This window comes from Brachyhypopomus gauderio, chromosome 11 (assembly GCF_052324685.1).
Source record: "Brachyhypopomus gauderio isolate BG-103 chromosome 11, BGAUD_0.2, whole genome shotgun sequence".
Classification (NCBI taxonomy): Eukaryota; Metazoa; Chordata; class Actinopteri; order Gymnotiformes; family Hypopomidae; genus Brachyhypopomus; species Brachyhypopomus gauderio.
In genome coordinates this window covers 16,816,635-16,831,634 of record NC_135221.1, presented here as the reverse complement: position 1 = coordinate 16,831,634, position 15,000 = coordinate 16,816,635, and the positions used below count along the sequence as shown (strand labels likewise).

Here is a 15,000-nt window from a genome sequence, read left to right as displayed (position 1 = left end):
CATGCCGTCGAGCCCACCGGGCCGCCTCCACCCCCCCCCCCCCCCCCCCCCCCCCACGGTGTTCACACACGCCGGGCCACGGCCTGGCTTCAGGCTAGACATATACATCACCTTAACCTGGGCAAAGCGCACCAAAGGATTGCGTACCGGGACAAAAACGAAAATGTGAACAGCACCCCCCCCCTATATGGTGGCACACGATGTAGCCCCACACACACACACACACACACACACACACACCCACCCACCACCCCACCCACCCCCACCTCACCTCAAACTTTTGCCGGACTTGGAACATACGGCCCGTAAAGCCGACCCACACGCTTTTACGCGGCTACATAGCCGTTTGGGAGGTTGTTTATTGGTCCACAGCTTGGGGACCATCTGTTAAGGCGAATGTAAAATTTCCCATTTACATCTTGATTTCAGTTACAGTTTTCCTGTGCGCTCTGAAGTCCACAGGCCACCTTGTCAGGGCCCGAGGAAGGCCGCTCTCTCACCGACGCTTGGGCCCTCTCAGTGTGTGGGGCTCTCTCCCGAAGGTTATCCATATGAAACAGCATTACATGACTGCTCTGGTCAATAGCTTGTTTTTTCGGCCTGACTTTTTCGGCCCTTAGAACACATTTCTGGGCCATCAGTATGTACAGAACCGATCTATGCACCTGAGCACTTTTAAAAGTTATGTATACCTGTCACCATCCTTGAATTATGGAGCAAATATATATATTATTCAGTGTTTACATTTACATTTACATTTATGGCATTTAGCAGACGCTCTTATCCAGAGCGACTTACAAAAGTGCTGTTTACCGAGCTACATTGGAACACTTCTTTAATTTGCTTACGCCCTGTTTGTAATTACGGACTATATGAGTGCTATATGTTTGATGATCATATAAGGGCAGCGTTAGGCCAAAGGTGAAGTGGCCCCTTTATGTTGAGCGGAAGGGGAAGGGGGGGGTTGTCTTTGGTCTTTGCGAGAGTCATTGCTCTCCGGCCTGCCAGAACTCTTTTCTGGCCCGCGTCACCATGGCCCCTTACAACACTACCCACGGGGAGGTTAGTGAGCGAAATGTTTCTGTGGCCTCTTCTACGGCTTCTCCAGAAGGGGCCAGGCGGGGTAGATGGGCCTTGCAGAGGCAAACGGCACGTGGTAGAAAGGGCTGACTCATCGCACGGTTACGACCGAAAATACGGTCGAATGAAATACGGCCCGAACGGGCCCTCGTTTATGTACGCGGGTAAGATGATTTAAAATCTTCGACAGATCTGAGTTTTGGCTGACTGTTTAATTTAGAATATGGAATAATGTGTGCTAGACATGTTGCATGTGTGTGTTTTGTTGCTCGTCTAGTTTCGCTCCTAGCAGCCCGTGACAGCGCCTGTCTCTTCTCCTCTTTTGCTCGGAGGGTGGCTTTCTTAGTCCATTTATGAGCCAGTCGTGCATAATGATCCGTATTCAGTTTCTCCCATGAAACAGTGTATGGGGTAAACAGTCAGAAAGCATACAGCTTCAGACACTTTAACAGCAAGCATACTGCACCAAGCGGTGTCTGGTGTAAACAGCCAGAAAGCATAGCATCAAAAAGTGTCTGGTGTAAACCACCAGAAAGCATGCGGCATCAAAAAGTGTCTGATATAAGAGAAATTAGAAGGCGCGAAGCATCAAACAGAACATCAACTCATGGCGGCTTTGTTGTCATTCCGTCCTTATGATGGCGAAGACGGCGTCATGTCCCTCCAGGACCTCTGTGAAACCAACAGAACAAGACAACACATTACGTAATAAGAGGAAAGCAATATACAAAAAAAAAAATATGCTACTTTCTGAAAGCTTGTTCATGAAAATGATTTCCGGATAATTACTGTTGTCATGTGAAGTATTCCAGTATATACAGATATGCCATATGCTTCTTCTCATATAACACATCACACCTTTAAAGGTGGTGTTTGTTTCAGTTGTTATTGTAGTTCAAGCTACCAGATCATGTTGGAGGACACGGTATCGCGCTTTATAGCATATATACATTTCCCTGTGATTGTTGAGTGCAGGGATAAGTGTTCAGTACTAGTGTGGCCTTAACGTTTGAGAGAGGGGCCAGTCAGACCTCACGTCCTGGTGCTTCCCACGTGTGTGTGTGTGTGTGTGTGTGTGTGTGTGTGTGTGTGTGTGTGTGTGTGTGTGTGTGTGTGTGCGTGCGTGCGTGTGTGTGTGTGTGTGTACCTGTGTGGTGTTAATCAGCCACTGTGAGATATGTAGCAACAGTGAGATATTTGGCTGTAAAGCTGGTTGGCTAAATAAATGAAGACTCAGTGGTGTAGAGGTGTGTGTGTGTGTGTGTGTGTGTGTGTGTGTGTGTGTGTGTGTGTGTGTGTGTGTGTGCATACTCCACTCTGACTCGCTTCCTTGCCACTTCTCTCTCATGAATATTAATTGGCATGAGAAGCCATCAGTAAGGCAAGATGAGACAGCTGACACAAACACACACACAGCCACAAACACAAACTGACTACTCTGTGTATGGGTGTGTATATCTGTGTGTGGGGGAGTATTTTTATGCGTGTGTGTGTGCTTTACCAGTTTGTTGATTATTTTTCTGCCTGTTTGTGTATGTGTGTATATGTGTGTGTGTGTGTGTGTGTGTGTGTGTGTGTGTGTGTGTGTGTGTGTGTGTGTGTGTGTGTGTGTGTGTTTCTCTCGCTGTTTACATTACTTTGTGGAGTTTGTTAGTGCCTTTTTATTTTTGTCATAAAGCTTGTACTCTTACACATGCGCTGTGAGAATGTAGCCACATGCGGTTTTGTGGAATGAATTAAATTCGTGTTTAACACAAAATTCACAAGAGACCATTTAAAGAGTCTGCTTTGTGACATCTGGAGTAAGAATTAAAATGCTGGCCTTTCTCTCCCGTGTGCATATCTTCTTTCCACATTTTATCCCATTAAAGAAAAGATACAACGGGACAGAACACAGCTTTATGCTTTGCTAAACTCAAATTATCTTTTAAAATTTGCTAGACTGAAAAATATCCAAAGGGAGAGAACATTTAATGTTTCGTAGGCATCAATTTCTTTCACTAATTACTCAATAACTCTCAATCCTCAAGTTGTTTTTCCTTGAAAAACAATGGGCAAGTCTAACAAAGAAGCCCTGGTGTTTTTCCACACTTCCCCAAGAAACTTTATGCGTGAAGCCTTTGTGGGCAAACATTATGTTTGAGCTCACATGAAAGGAAAGGGAATCAAAGCGTGTGGTTTTGGCTTTTTAGCGTAGCGGGCCAACTCTCCAGCTCTTACTTCAGCCTCTTGCGAACGCCGTGAGGAATGTGCCGTGTGTTTTTCGGCGTGAGTGTTTGCTTGGCCTTCTCGTCGCTGGAGCCTCTCGTTCCTAGAGCATGTGTACGCGGCCGATCGATGGCGGTGTTAATAAAGGACGCCGGAAACGTGGTTTTTTTAAGACAGCGTGCTTACGTAAACACTCTAAGGTCGCTGGAAAGAGTCGATAATGTAAGGTTTTGAATATTTTTTTTAAGTTCCGATGATATTCACTGACAGGGCAAAAAGCCATGTACGGGGAAGGAACAGAAGTCTTGCTGAATTTGCTGTAGGCTTCCATTCTGTGCTGCTTTAGCGATCTGCTTCCTCAGAGTACGGTCACAGCACGCAGAGTTCTGGAGCATGCTGACGCCTCAGTTAAAGGTTATGGCCTTTCTTCTTCTCAGGCCTTTACACTCGCTTCATATCCCCCCCCCCCCCTCCTCTCTCTCTCTCTCTTTCTCCCTCCCTCGCTCCCCCAAGCTCTTGGACTGATGAAACGCAGATGGGCCCCGGCCCCAAACTTGCATACTGCGCATAAATAGCATATTTAATTAGACCGTGGACGCGCTCTAAATCAAATTACCCTCCGACAGACAGGAACACTTACATTAGCGGCGTTCCCGAGCCTCACCACAGCCAAAATTTAAATTAGTAACAGATAATTAGGATAAGAGCGGGAACTTCGGCTGACGTTTCTGGCGCGTAATTGCGATGCGCGTGAGACGCGCTGCTTTTGCTAATTAGCCAGACCGGGGATAGTGACGGGGTCAGACCAGAGGGAGTCTCTTCAGACGAAAGAGGAGCGAGAGTGCCATCGTGGCGGCCGAGAACGGGTGACAGGGCTCCGGAATGTCGCCGCCAAACGACCGCGCGGCCATTCTGGTACCGAGACCGGTCCCAGACCTTGAATCCACAGGCCCCCGTTCAACTTCCCCGAGCAAGACAGGAACGTGAAGAGTGTCATCAGATGTGCCGTGCAGAGCTGGTCATTTGGGGTACGTCTGAATATCGAACCACCTTGACTGGCCAAACCAGCAGATGTTAGAGTATGTCAAAGTTATGTTGCAGATAAATGGGATTATGGGAAACTATAACAGATTTGCCTTGTTGAAAGGGTGGGTTGCCTGAGCACCATGTCAGATAAGGAGCCAAGTTCAATCTAGTTGTTTATAGTAGCACTGCCAAAGTGGACTCAGCGCATGCCCAGATGTCTTCAGTTCCACGTCATAGAAAATGAGATTAAACACACACACACACACACACACACACACACACACACACACACACACACACACACACACACACACACACACACCATACCTCACTTACTCATCCTGATGCATTTCATGGTTCTCGCTTGAACCTTTAGCTTCAAAGCACAACCCTGTCCAACCCTGTGGCTACTTTGATATGACTGTAACACGACTGAACTCAATTCAACACTCATACATCCACACCACACACACACACACACACACACACACGACCACACACACCTCAATTACCAAGCAAGTCATTACAAAGAGGCAATCTTTTGTAATAAAAGTGTCAAGACATCATTAACCTCTGTTATAACCTCTCTCAACGAGGGTCCTCCTGAACACTTTAGACTTTGGATGTATTCCAAATAACTCACGGATAAACACGCAGTGCCTTTGAGACTCACATTGGCCTGCTCCAACAGGGTAAAAAACGCGTTTTTCTCCAAACGCTGGTCTCCACCCCGTCCTTCTCAGCTCTAGACGAGTTGAATATTTTCGCGCTCATTTACCTTTTTTCGAAGACGCCGCTCTGAGGGGGAACAGAGAGTGGCTCTGGGCCAGGCCGCAACGGCTTATGCAAACCACTGCAATGTCACTGGGGAAAGTGCTTAATCCCAACCACTATGTCCATAAACTAAGGTAGATTTAGAGGAGATGATAGATTTCTACTCATCTACTCCTCTCTCACTCTTTCCCTCACTCTCTCTCTCTCTCTCTCATTCTGTGTTTCTCTCTCATATGCCCCTCAATCCTCGTCTCTCGTATTTGTTAGATCAAATCCACGAGCTCATTAATCTCCACAGGAGGTGCCTGCTGGTCTATCCTGGCCTTCGCGCCTGTATTCGCCGGGGTGGGAGGGTCTGGTAAGGGAGGAGGTGGTGGCTAGCGGAGTGATTAGCCAGCCCAGACTAATAACCACAAGGCTGCTGTGTGGAGGTTTTGCATCTCTCTGCGCTGTGGTGGTCTGGGCCTGATGTTCTTTCCTCACAAACGGCCATATTTGGAAAATGTCCCCAGGATCTGTTACCCCCCCCCCCCCCCCCCCCCCCCCCCCCTCAGTCATGCTTCTGTTGTCGTCTGAGTGATGTTGTGCTCGGCATGGTGATTAGGTGCTTTTGTTCCACTGTGGAACAGCAGTGGTGTAAAAGCAGTCTGTGTGTGTGTGTGTGTGTGTTTGTGTGTGTGTGTGTGTGTGTGTGTGTGTGTGTGTGTGTGTTCCTGTGTGCCGGGGGCAGCCACTCAAGCTACGGGAGCAGTCTGGCGAGTTGAGCCCTGAGCTCGACCTCCTTTCTTCAATTCATGTTAGTCATAATGTTTCTGCAGCCGCCGATGCGTCTGACTGGAGAGACGAATGTTTGTTTCATTGTCATTTTCCAAGCGCTGCTTTGTGTAATGGAATAAATGGGATTGTGATTAGCATATGTCGCACCAGGCCTATTATCATTAGCGGTTAGCATTGCTGTCAAAGTCAGACATTTCAGAGGCAGATGATTAACAAAACCATGGAGTCATCCTTCATAACCCGACAATGAAATCATAAACGCGGTGTTCGTCTCGTCAGGCATTATGAAACGACTCATGACATAGCGTGTTATGACATGTCATCACCTCTGCAGAGATAATGCTCTTGCTAATTTGTTGCATGTTTTCCTATCTGATTCAAGCAGCCAGTTATAGTACGGATAAGCCTGTAAGTGGTCTGGGGGCCTGGGCCGTGTGGCCTTTGCTACGCCAAGCCAGTGCTGTACATACTCATATGCATAAATGTCTACATGTATCATGTATGCATACACACACACACACACACATGATAGTGGGGTCAAACCAAGACCAGAGAAGAGCTCTTAGCCACCGTCTTATAAGGTTTTTGCTCACCCTCCAGGATTTTGCAGAGAGCTTCATTTCTTTTTTTTTAAACACTTTTTTATGAGGATATTAGAACAGCTTCAAGGCTGTACACCAGCCTTGCAAAACCCCTGTGTAAGTTGATTACATGGCAAGATTAGAGTCGATTAGGTATACGTTTGCTGTTACATCCGCATGGTGTCTTGTTTAAGGTGAAGCCCGTGATGTTTCTGAAGAACTGAGGATGATGTATATTTGGACTGGAATAAAAAAAAGTCCTCTCCCATTGCTCTTTTCTCCTCCAAAACTGGGCGAGAAGTGTGTGCAGAGTAACCACAATCATCACACACACACACACACACACACACACACACACACACACACACACACACACACACACACACACTCGCAGCTTCCACCTTGCCCAGGAAGGGGAAAAAAAGATGTATGGAAAAAAAAAAATAGCTCTCGATCTGGAATAGAACATGAGCATTGTGGGGTGGGGTGAAGATGGGGCGTGGGGGGTGTGGCTGTGAAGCAGACGATCTCTACCCAGTGAACTACCTGACTACCACCACCCTGTGGAAAACCTACTTGGCGCATGAGAAATCTCAGCGAAGGCTGAGGAATCACCGGGAAAAGCATGTTAGCGAGTCACTCAACAGCACGACAGTCAGGAAGGAGGGGTTTCGGGTTTTTATTATTTTTTTTCTTGTTCTCCTTCTCATTTAATTGGGCAAGAGAATGTCTGGCAGCAGCTGAACGATTATATGGGGGTAAAAATTGAGCTGTCAATACAGAATGTGTCAGGACGCGCAAGCCTGCCATTTGCCGCATTGACTTCATTCTATGCGAAGCCACAGATGATTGTATGTTCATTCACTGATTGGGTTCCCTGAAGATTCAGAGATGTAGTTACTACAGAAATGTGTGCTGTTAAATAATAATAATAAAAAAAAAAAAAACATTACGAGTGTGAAAAGGTCTTGGGACTTTTTTTTTCTGTTGCCAATAGCGTGATAACAAAATTGGATGGCACATTGTTTCAGAGTTCATGGCTAATTAAACGATTCAACATTATAATGCTTAGTATGTGCGTCAAAGCAGGTGATGAACCTGTTTAGGACCCTATGCGGAGAGATCTTACGTTTGTGTCATATAACACAGTGGGGTTTCTGGGTGTTTGTGCATTGATGGCACACACCGGTTGCGTGAAGGCTGTGTTGCATATTGAGAACTAAATGTCTGTGTTAGCGTAGCGCTGTCGGGATCTGGGGTCTGATGCCATGAATACTGAATGGGCTTCTTGGAGCGTCCTCGCAGCAGCTGGATACCGGAGCACATGAAAGCGTCTGGATCGCAGACATTATTCAGGAGGAGAGCGGGATTTGTCTGCGCCTCTAGTCCGGTCCGGTCTTGGAAGTGTATCCTCAGCTTCACATTCAGTCAGGTCACACTAAATGATGTATGACAGAGGAGCATAGTGTATCCTGGACCTCACCTCTCTCTCTATCTACTTCTTTCCCTCTCTTTTTCTTCTCCTTCTCTGTCTGTCTGTCTGTCAGTCTGTCTCTCTCGACCTGTCCCTCTTTCCCGGTCTGCCACTCTCTCCCTCTCTCTCTCTTTCAAAGACTACATTATGTATGACAGTTCAAAGACATGACAACAGCTTCAGACGGAGGCATGCTTTAGTTTGCCCCCCCCCCCCCCCCACTGTGGGAGATTCCACCCACCCCATTTTCGTTTGTTTTTCAACTCTATCGGCGAGGCGGCCGGTGCTAACGCGCGGAGCAGAGTGCGGTACCCCGAGCTAACCTCCAGCGAGATCACGACCCTCTCCGCACGCACGCCGTCTCTGTGGAACCGTTCGGCCCGTCCACGCCTCGCGGCCCTGTCTCCCCGCCACGCGGCCGCCATACGGCTCCTGCCCCCGCGGCCTTTCCTCCTAGACCACGATTGACTCGTTACCGGGCTGGTTTCGTTTATATTGTTCCCTTCCGTTCATCCCCCCCGTCCATCTCCCCAGTGGCGTGAAACGGAACAGGGACCCATTTCCTTACCTCGTCTCATCCAATCTGCCTGCTCATCTGTGTCAGGACACGAGTGCCTCCGACGCTCCGCCTGTCTGCGCTGGCTGTGACGCGTCCACTTCTCCTTCCCTCCATCCATCATGCCTCCTCTCTTTTTTCCCCCGATCCCTTTCCTTCCGTGGGCTGTCAGGTGAAGGCAGTCATCCGGCCCCTCTCCCACCCCCTTTCAGATCTGTTTGTTCGCGGAACCACTCTTATACTTTTTAAGCGCAATTTAGCAGCAGGCTAAGTGCTGAGTGCAGTTCTCCACTTTGATATGCCCCCCCCTTTAAGAAAAAGACTAATACATCTTATATGTTGTTGATGCACAGATGCTTTCTGAACAGCTATTTCAAAGAAAAATGCACTCCTGCCCTGGTAATTGCCACAATATTCCCCTGGATCCTCCCATGTTTCAGAGGAACAGGTCTTCTCTCTTTCTCTCTCTCTCTCTCTCTCTCTCTCACTCTGGAGCCTTGGACAACGAGGTGACTGACACTTTCTCCTTTCATCCCCTCCCTTTCCAACCTCTCCACAGCCGCGCAGAAAAAAAAAGAAAAAACGACCTAGCAGAGATTAGCGGCTCCTCCACTGATCTCTATATCTGCCAATTAAAATGCCCGCCCTTTTTTCTCTCCCTGAGAATAAAAGATACGGTGCTAAATTTGTCTGGGACTAAAGGCCCGGCGAACTGGTTCACGTTGATTAAAGGCGGCGCTACGGAACCACTGAATAGTTTATTCACTGCGTCCTGTGATTTATGTGTGTGACTCTTTGGAAAAAGTTAATCATCTACAGTACTGATACCTACTGATGGTGCGTTTTTAGGTGAATGTTGGTAATGCAGAGATGAAGGGAGTGAGGAAGAACGGCGATTTCGTCCAAACAATCTTACATTTCGGGGGACTCTGCTCCTGTTGTCATCTTATTCCCTTTTCCTTTGCAATATTTTAGCCTGACGACATTTTCCTGCGTGAGGGGAAACTGACTATGAGAGAGAATTCATTTGTGAAGCCATTAAATCGTCCTGGGGGTGCAGGTATGGCGAGGATCCCTGCAGTACCACAGAAATAAGATCACAGCTGGACGACACCTCTCCTGCCATTTCACACAATAACAAAGGGGGATATGCGAAATGAAGGTGACCCTTGGCGTGTAAAAAAAAAAAAAAAACATTTAACATCCTATTTCCATGTCTGTTTTCGCCAACAGAATGTTTACGTTACTATCCATGAAATTTGACGGTATTTTGGTTGAATTTGGATAAGAGTAAAACATAATGGCAGAATCCTGAGTGCAGAGGGGGAAAAAAGAGCCCTTTGCTGGCATAAACAGTTTTCCAGCACGCGCGAATCCCTCTTCATATCACTGACATTTCTGTCAGCCCGGAGGCCACACGAGCGCCGTTTGCATTCAGCTCGCGCCGCCGAGCGCCTTTTAGCATCTCGGCTGGAATCGAAATGGGGTTCACCACAGGTAACGCCGAAATGAACTCGGGGCGTCGTAGCGATGGGCTCCCTCCGCCGCACTCTTCGCGGAGCGAAAGGGGGGGGGACAATGGCGGAGCAACATCTGATTAGAGCGCCTAAGCCTGAACATTGCGTTTCTATGGGAACAGGATATTATGTGCTGGCCCTGAGAAAACAGGAAGTTTACGTCTGCCGGTGAGCCGCGTTTACCGTGCTCCCTCCGGTTCCCTTACCCGTGACAGCCTTTAGGGGCACCAGCATTTATTACGTTTTTTTTTTTCCCCCCAATAGGAACTAAAATTGCATGCAGAAATGCTTTGTTGTTTAAAAGTCCGGCATGGCTAGGTCGGAGCTGGAACAGGTAGGGTTGGAGCGGAGTTCTAGACCTCCGGGAGCACGACACGGCGTCAGGAGGAAAGGCATACACCTGCATTCCTCACACCGGATCGCCGAAAGCCACAGAGCAGCGCTGCTTCGTGTTTTCACTGCTTCCTGATTTCACCCTTCAGATGATTCCCCTTCTTTGGGGTGTGGCGCTGGGGGTCAGGACGTGTTTTTTTCGAGCACTAGTAAACCAGCTCCTTCCCCCATTCTCCCTGACCTTCAAGGCAACAGCACGCCTCTTCCCCTGGCTGGCCTTGGCCGGCGTCCGGCGTCCAGGTGCGCGGTGTGGAAAGAGTCCCATTCTCCACTGCTTCTTTGGTCCAGCTCCCCTGGTAGACACGAACGATGTTCATCTTGATCGTGCTTAATTCCCACAAGCGGCATTAGCCGTAGCGGTGGGGTCTGGGGGGTTGCAGTTTTCTGCTTGACCAGAGCTGTCTGCAGCGTGCTTGGAAGGAGATGAATATTTAAAACGTAGTGATATGTCGGAGATCGGCAAAGGCAAACACACACACGAGACCAGTCAGCGGGGGGGGGAAGAATGAGTTGTTATCGTAGGGCTGGCCATACTCAGAGGGTAATGAATTACCAGTTATTAAGCAATTCTTTGGTCCCTTATGCTTGGCCAATTGTGGCTCATTAGTCTACTAGGGACTTGTTAGGCCTTAATTGCTATTTTCCTCGGCTTGCTTTAAAGTGTCGGTGAGTCACTGCAGCTAAACGTAAACCCGCTGACATTGTGCTGCCTTCTGATGTGAATCGTGATTACCCAGCGTGCGGCTGGCCTCAGCTGGTGCTCGGGCGGTGGGCAGGAGAGCACCTGGCATCCGCCGGCTTTGCCACGTATGGGAAGCGGTGTCATCCTCCCCTGCCTGATCAGCGGGCCTGGATGCGCAATGTGACGCCACAGAGCGAGAACCCTGTGGCCCGCACAGACTCAACTGCTGACCACACGCCTCTGTAGCAACGATGGCACGAGAAACATATGGACATGACTCTGAGACACGGCTTTGTCAGACACAGAAACGTGGCTTTATCAGACACTGAGATGTGGCTTTATCAGACACAGAGACGTGGTTTCATCAGACACAGAGATGTGGCATTATCAGACACAGAGACTTGGCTTTATCAGACACAGAGATGTGGCTTTATCAGACACAGAGACGTGGCTTTATCAGACACAGAGACTTGGCTTTATCAGACACAGAGACGTGGCTTTATCAGACACAGAGACGTGGCTTTATCAGACACAGAGATGTGGCTTTATCAGACACAGAATTGTCTTTATCAGGAACAGAGACATGGCTTTATCAGACACAGAGATGTGGCTTTATCAGACACAGAGATGTGGCTTTATCAGACACAGAGGCGTAGCTTTATCAGACACAGAGACATGGCTTTATCAGACACAGAGACGTGGCTTTATCAGACACAGAGATGTGGCTTTATCAGACACAGAATTGTCTTTATCAGGAACAGAGACATGGCTTTATCAGACACAGAGATGTGGCTTTATCAGACACAGAATTGTCTTTATCAGACACAGAGACATGGCTTTATCAGACACAGAGATGTGGCTTTATCAGACACAAAATTGTCTTTATCAGGAACAGAGACATGGCTTTATCAGACACACCTGCTTCTATAACCGGGCCTAAATGTCTGCCTTACGTGCTTCACTCCCGAGACTCCGAGTACTGTACTCTGAAGTCACATAACTGTCCTGTACCCTGTGTAAACATCTGAATCTTAATTAGTTCACATAACCTTCTTTATGAGTGACCTGGTTTTGAACAAATGGTGTTGGGTGGATGCTTGCAATATAAATTTATTCCAAAAATAAAATGAACCCCTGGTACGAGCTCATGAATGCAGCATAAGCTTGTGTGTGTGTGTGTGTGTGTGTGTGTGTGTGTGTGTGTGTGTGTGTGTGTGTGTGTGTGGGTAGGTATGTGAGTAAAACAGGTCTTTCTTGAAAGATGTCACTGGAAATATAGGCACAGTAGTGCAGAGAACCAGACCAGTCACCACCAGTCGCTTAACATAGAACCAGCTAAAAAAATCTTAGCAGCCCATAGCTACAGATTTAGGTCTACCAGATAAACTCGGTACACATCAGTGTTTGAAGGAGCCTCTTTGTTTCCTGCTGTCTCTTTCATTCTAGTGTTTTTTAATTAGTCTTTCTTTTTCTTTCTTTCTTTTTTTCTTTCTTTCTTCTCTGCAGGTCAACCTACCCAATGACTCTAGCTGTGTAGAGGAAATTCTACGGGTAAGTGACATCCACCCCTGTCTCCCCACTGCACTAATTACCCCGGTTCTGCACACCACACACAGTGGGCCCGACCCGTCCCTTACACGGGGCCGATCTTAAAAGCCCTACTCCTTTCACATGCCAGCACAAGGCCCTTTTGTGTCAATCTGTAAATGTGAGTGTTTGTACTTTTTCTGCCATTTGCATGACAGTGGCTGAAATGGGCCCATGTGGTGTTGAGGGGTCCGTGGAAGTCGGTGATAAATAAATGTGAGGGTTTATATTTCTTTTTCCTTCCTTCTTACTCGCTTCTTGTTCGCTTAAAGTCAACGGTTGATGTTTGGCTGCCTTGCTTGTGATTTTGGTGATCGTAACATGCTTGGGAGATATATGGTTAAGTCACCACTCTGTCACCGGTGCTGTTCTGGAATCCGTGTAACTTGCACTTCGTGGTGTAACCGCCTCTCGGGGTAACTTGAACTCACTGGTGTAAGTGCCTATCGGGGTAACTTGCATCTCCGTGTTGTGTTGTCCAGCGCAGCCTGGAGCGTGTCTGTCAGATGAGGTGCATGATGGGATTTTTCCAAGGACTCTCTCTAAGGGAGGTGGGACTGTTGTGACTCAGACGCGAGTCACGCTGCTCAGAAGTCCATCGCATCAGTGATGACGCAAGCAAAGCTGTGCCCCTCGCACGCCTATGATGTCAGCAGTAGATGATGTCAGATGGTAGACCAGCTTGTATTATTTGAAGGATCTGAAACATTACTCTGAAAGAACAGAACATAATTATGATTAGGTCTTCTTTCCTTTTGTTAATCTGTGCTACAGTATATAACGTAATGTGAGGCAAGAGCTGTTGGGCCTTTTAACATTGAATAGTTAGTCAGTACTGTTTTCCGAGATGTGTATCGTGAGAAGGCTGACTCATAGTTCTTCTCTAAACCAAAACTACAGTCCATTTGCATTTCCTGTACTCTCACTGATGGTGTGAACTGAAAGTTAAAGAGCCTTACAAGGGTCATATTCCTCTTCTGTACAAATCGCTAATAGACAAACTGTAGCATATCATAACTTGTCCATTTGAGCAGACTGGAGAGAGACGTGAGTGTTTGTCCTTCTGATCAGACGAGTTTCAACAAACAAACAAAAGCACATCGCACTGGCTTCCTTTCATTTACCAGAGAAAGCAGATGAGAGAAGTTTTGTTCACTTCCTAGCTCTCTACCTCTCTCTCCAGTTTCTTTCAGTCATCTGTTCAGTATCTCGCATCCTCGGATACACAGTTCACCACAGGGATGTTGATAGATAGATATCACGTCCACACAAAGCGAGACATCAGATTGTATCTTTTGAGGAGTAAACCGGAGGAAAATAAAAGTCAGAATGGTTATTCGGTAATGACTGGAAATTAAGATAATACTTAACAAATCGGATCTCGCTCTGATATGGTTGTTCTCTGCTGGAAATGTTAGCTATGTGTTATTTCACATAGTTTGTGATTTTGAAGGAATGTTTGCAATTGCTAAACACTAGCAACATTAACTAGCTACATGCAGCTTGTAGATTTAAGAAGCTTAATTTGTGCTAGCTTATAGTAGTAATAATGAGTAACTGCTAATATATATTGTTAGTGAGGAGATAATGGATCATGTAAAAACAAGGAGAGAGATCTTGTACACATTACAGTCTCACCCTTTTACTCTCACTGTCTCACTCTCTCAGTTTCAATTCAATTCAGGGTAGCATTATTGGCATCACTGTGTCAGGTACAGTTTTGCATAAAGGGTTTTGAGCTAAACCATAGTGGTTTATGTTAATGATAATAATGGTTCTAATAGTCAAAATGAACAAAATCAGAATCAGAATCAAAATCTAAAAATAATCAGTGATAATTAAAGTTAATTTAATTTAATAATGGATAATTATATACAATGAAATGTGTGGTCAATGTAGCAGTATAGAGTGTATTACACAGGTGATGACATTGCCATATCGCTCCCTCCCTATCTCTCTTTCTATCCCTCTCTCTCTCTCTCCCTCACACACACACACACACACACACACACACACACACACACACACACACACACACACACACACACACACACAAACCCAGAGTGGTACATTTAAAATCATAGCACAAGACAGTCTCACATGTTTCTCTCTAAGACTGCAGTAGAACGCTGGTGGTTTAATCTGCTCTCTTGCCATTAAAGACCGACTCTGATCCTCAGCCATATGGATTATAAAAGTCTTTCATATCATTTTATTATTTAGTCGTATTACTATTTAGACTTTTGCTCTTTGTGTTGGCAAAGAGATTACGTTTCTCACTCCACCCTGACAGCAAGAACAGTATCTGTAGAAATGCATCAACATTGTTGACACAGAGTGATCAA

The 15,000-nt window shown here is 46.7% G+C and overlaps 1 protein-coding gene across 1 annotated transcript in view; it reads left to right on the top strand.

Moving 5' to 3' along the window:
- Window positions 1–10,303: 10,303 nt before the first annotated feature.
- The window catches only part of aff2 (AF4/FMR2 family, member 2), a 69,017-nt gene continuing 64,320 nt past the window's right edge, over window positions 10,304–15,000 (top strand). The window contains exons 1-4 of the mRNA XM_077021040.1: window positions 10,304–10,327; window positions 10,476–10,626; window positions 11,124–11,248; window positions 12,575–12,619. Coding sequence (XP_076877155.1) covers window positions 10,304–10,327; window positions 10,476–10,626; window positions 11,124–11,248; window positions 12,575–12,619 — 345 coding nt within the window. The remainder of the gene's footprint in view (window positions 10,328–10,475; window positions 10,627–11,123; window positions 11,249–12,574; window positions 12,620–15,000) is intronic.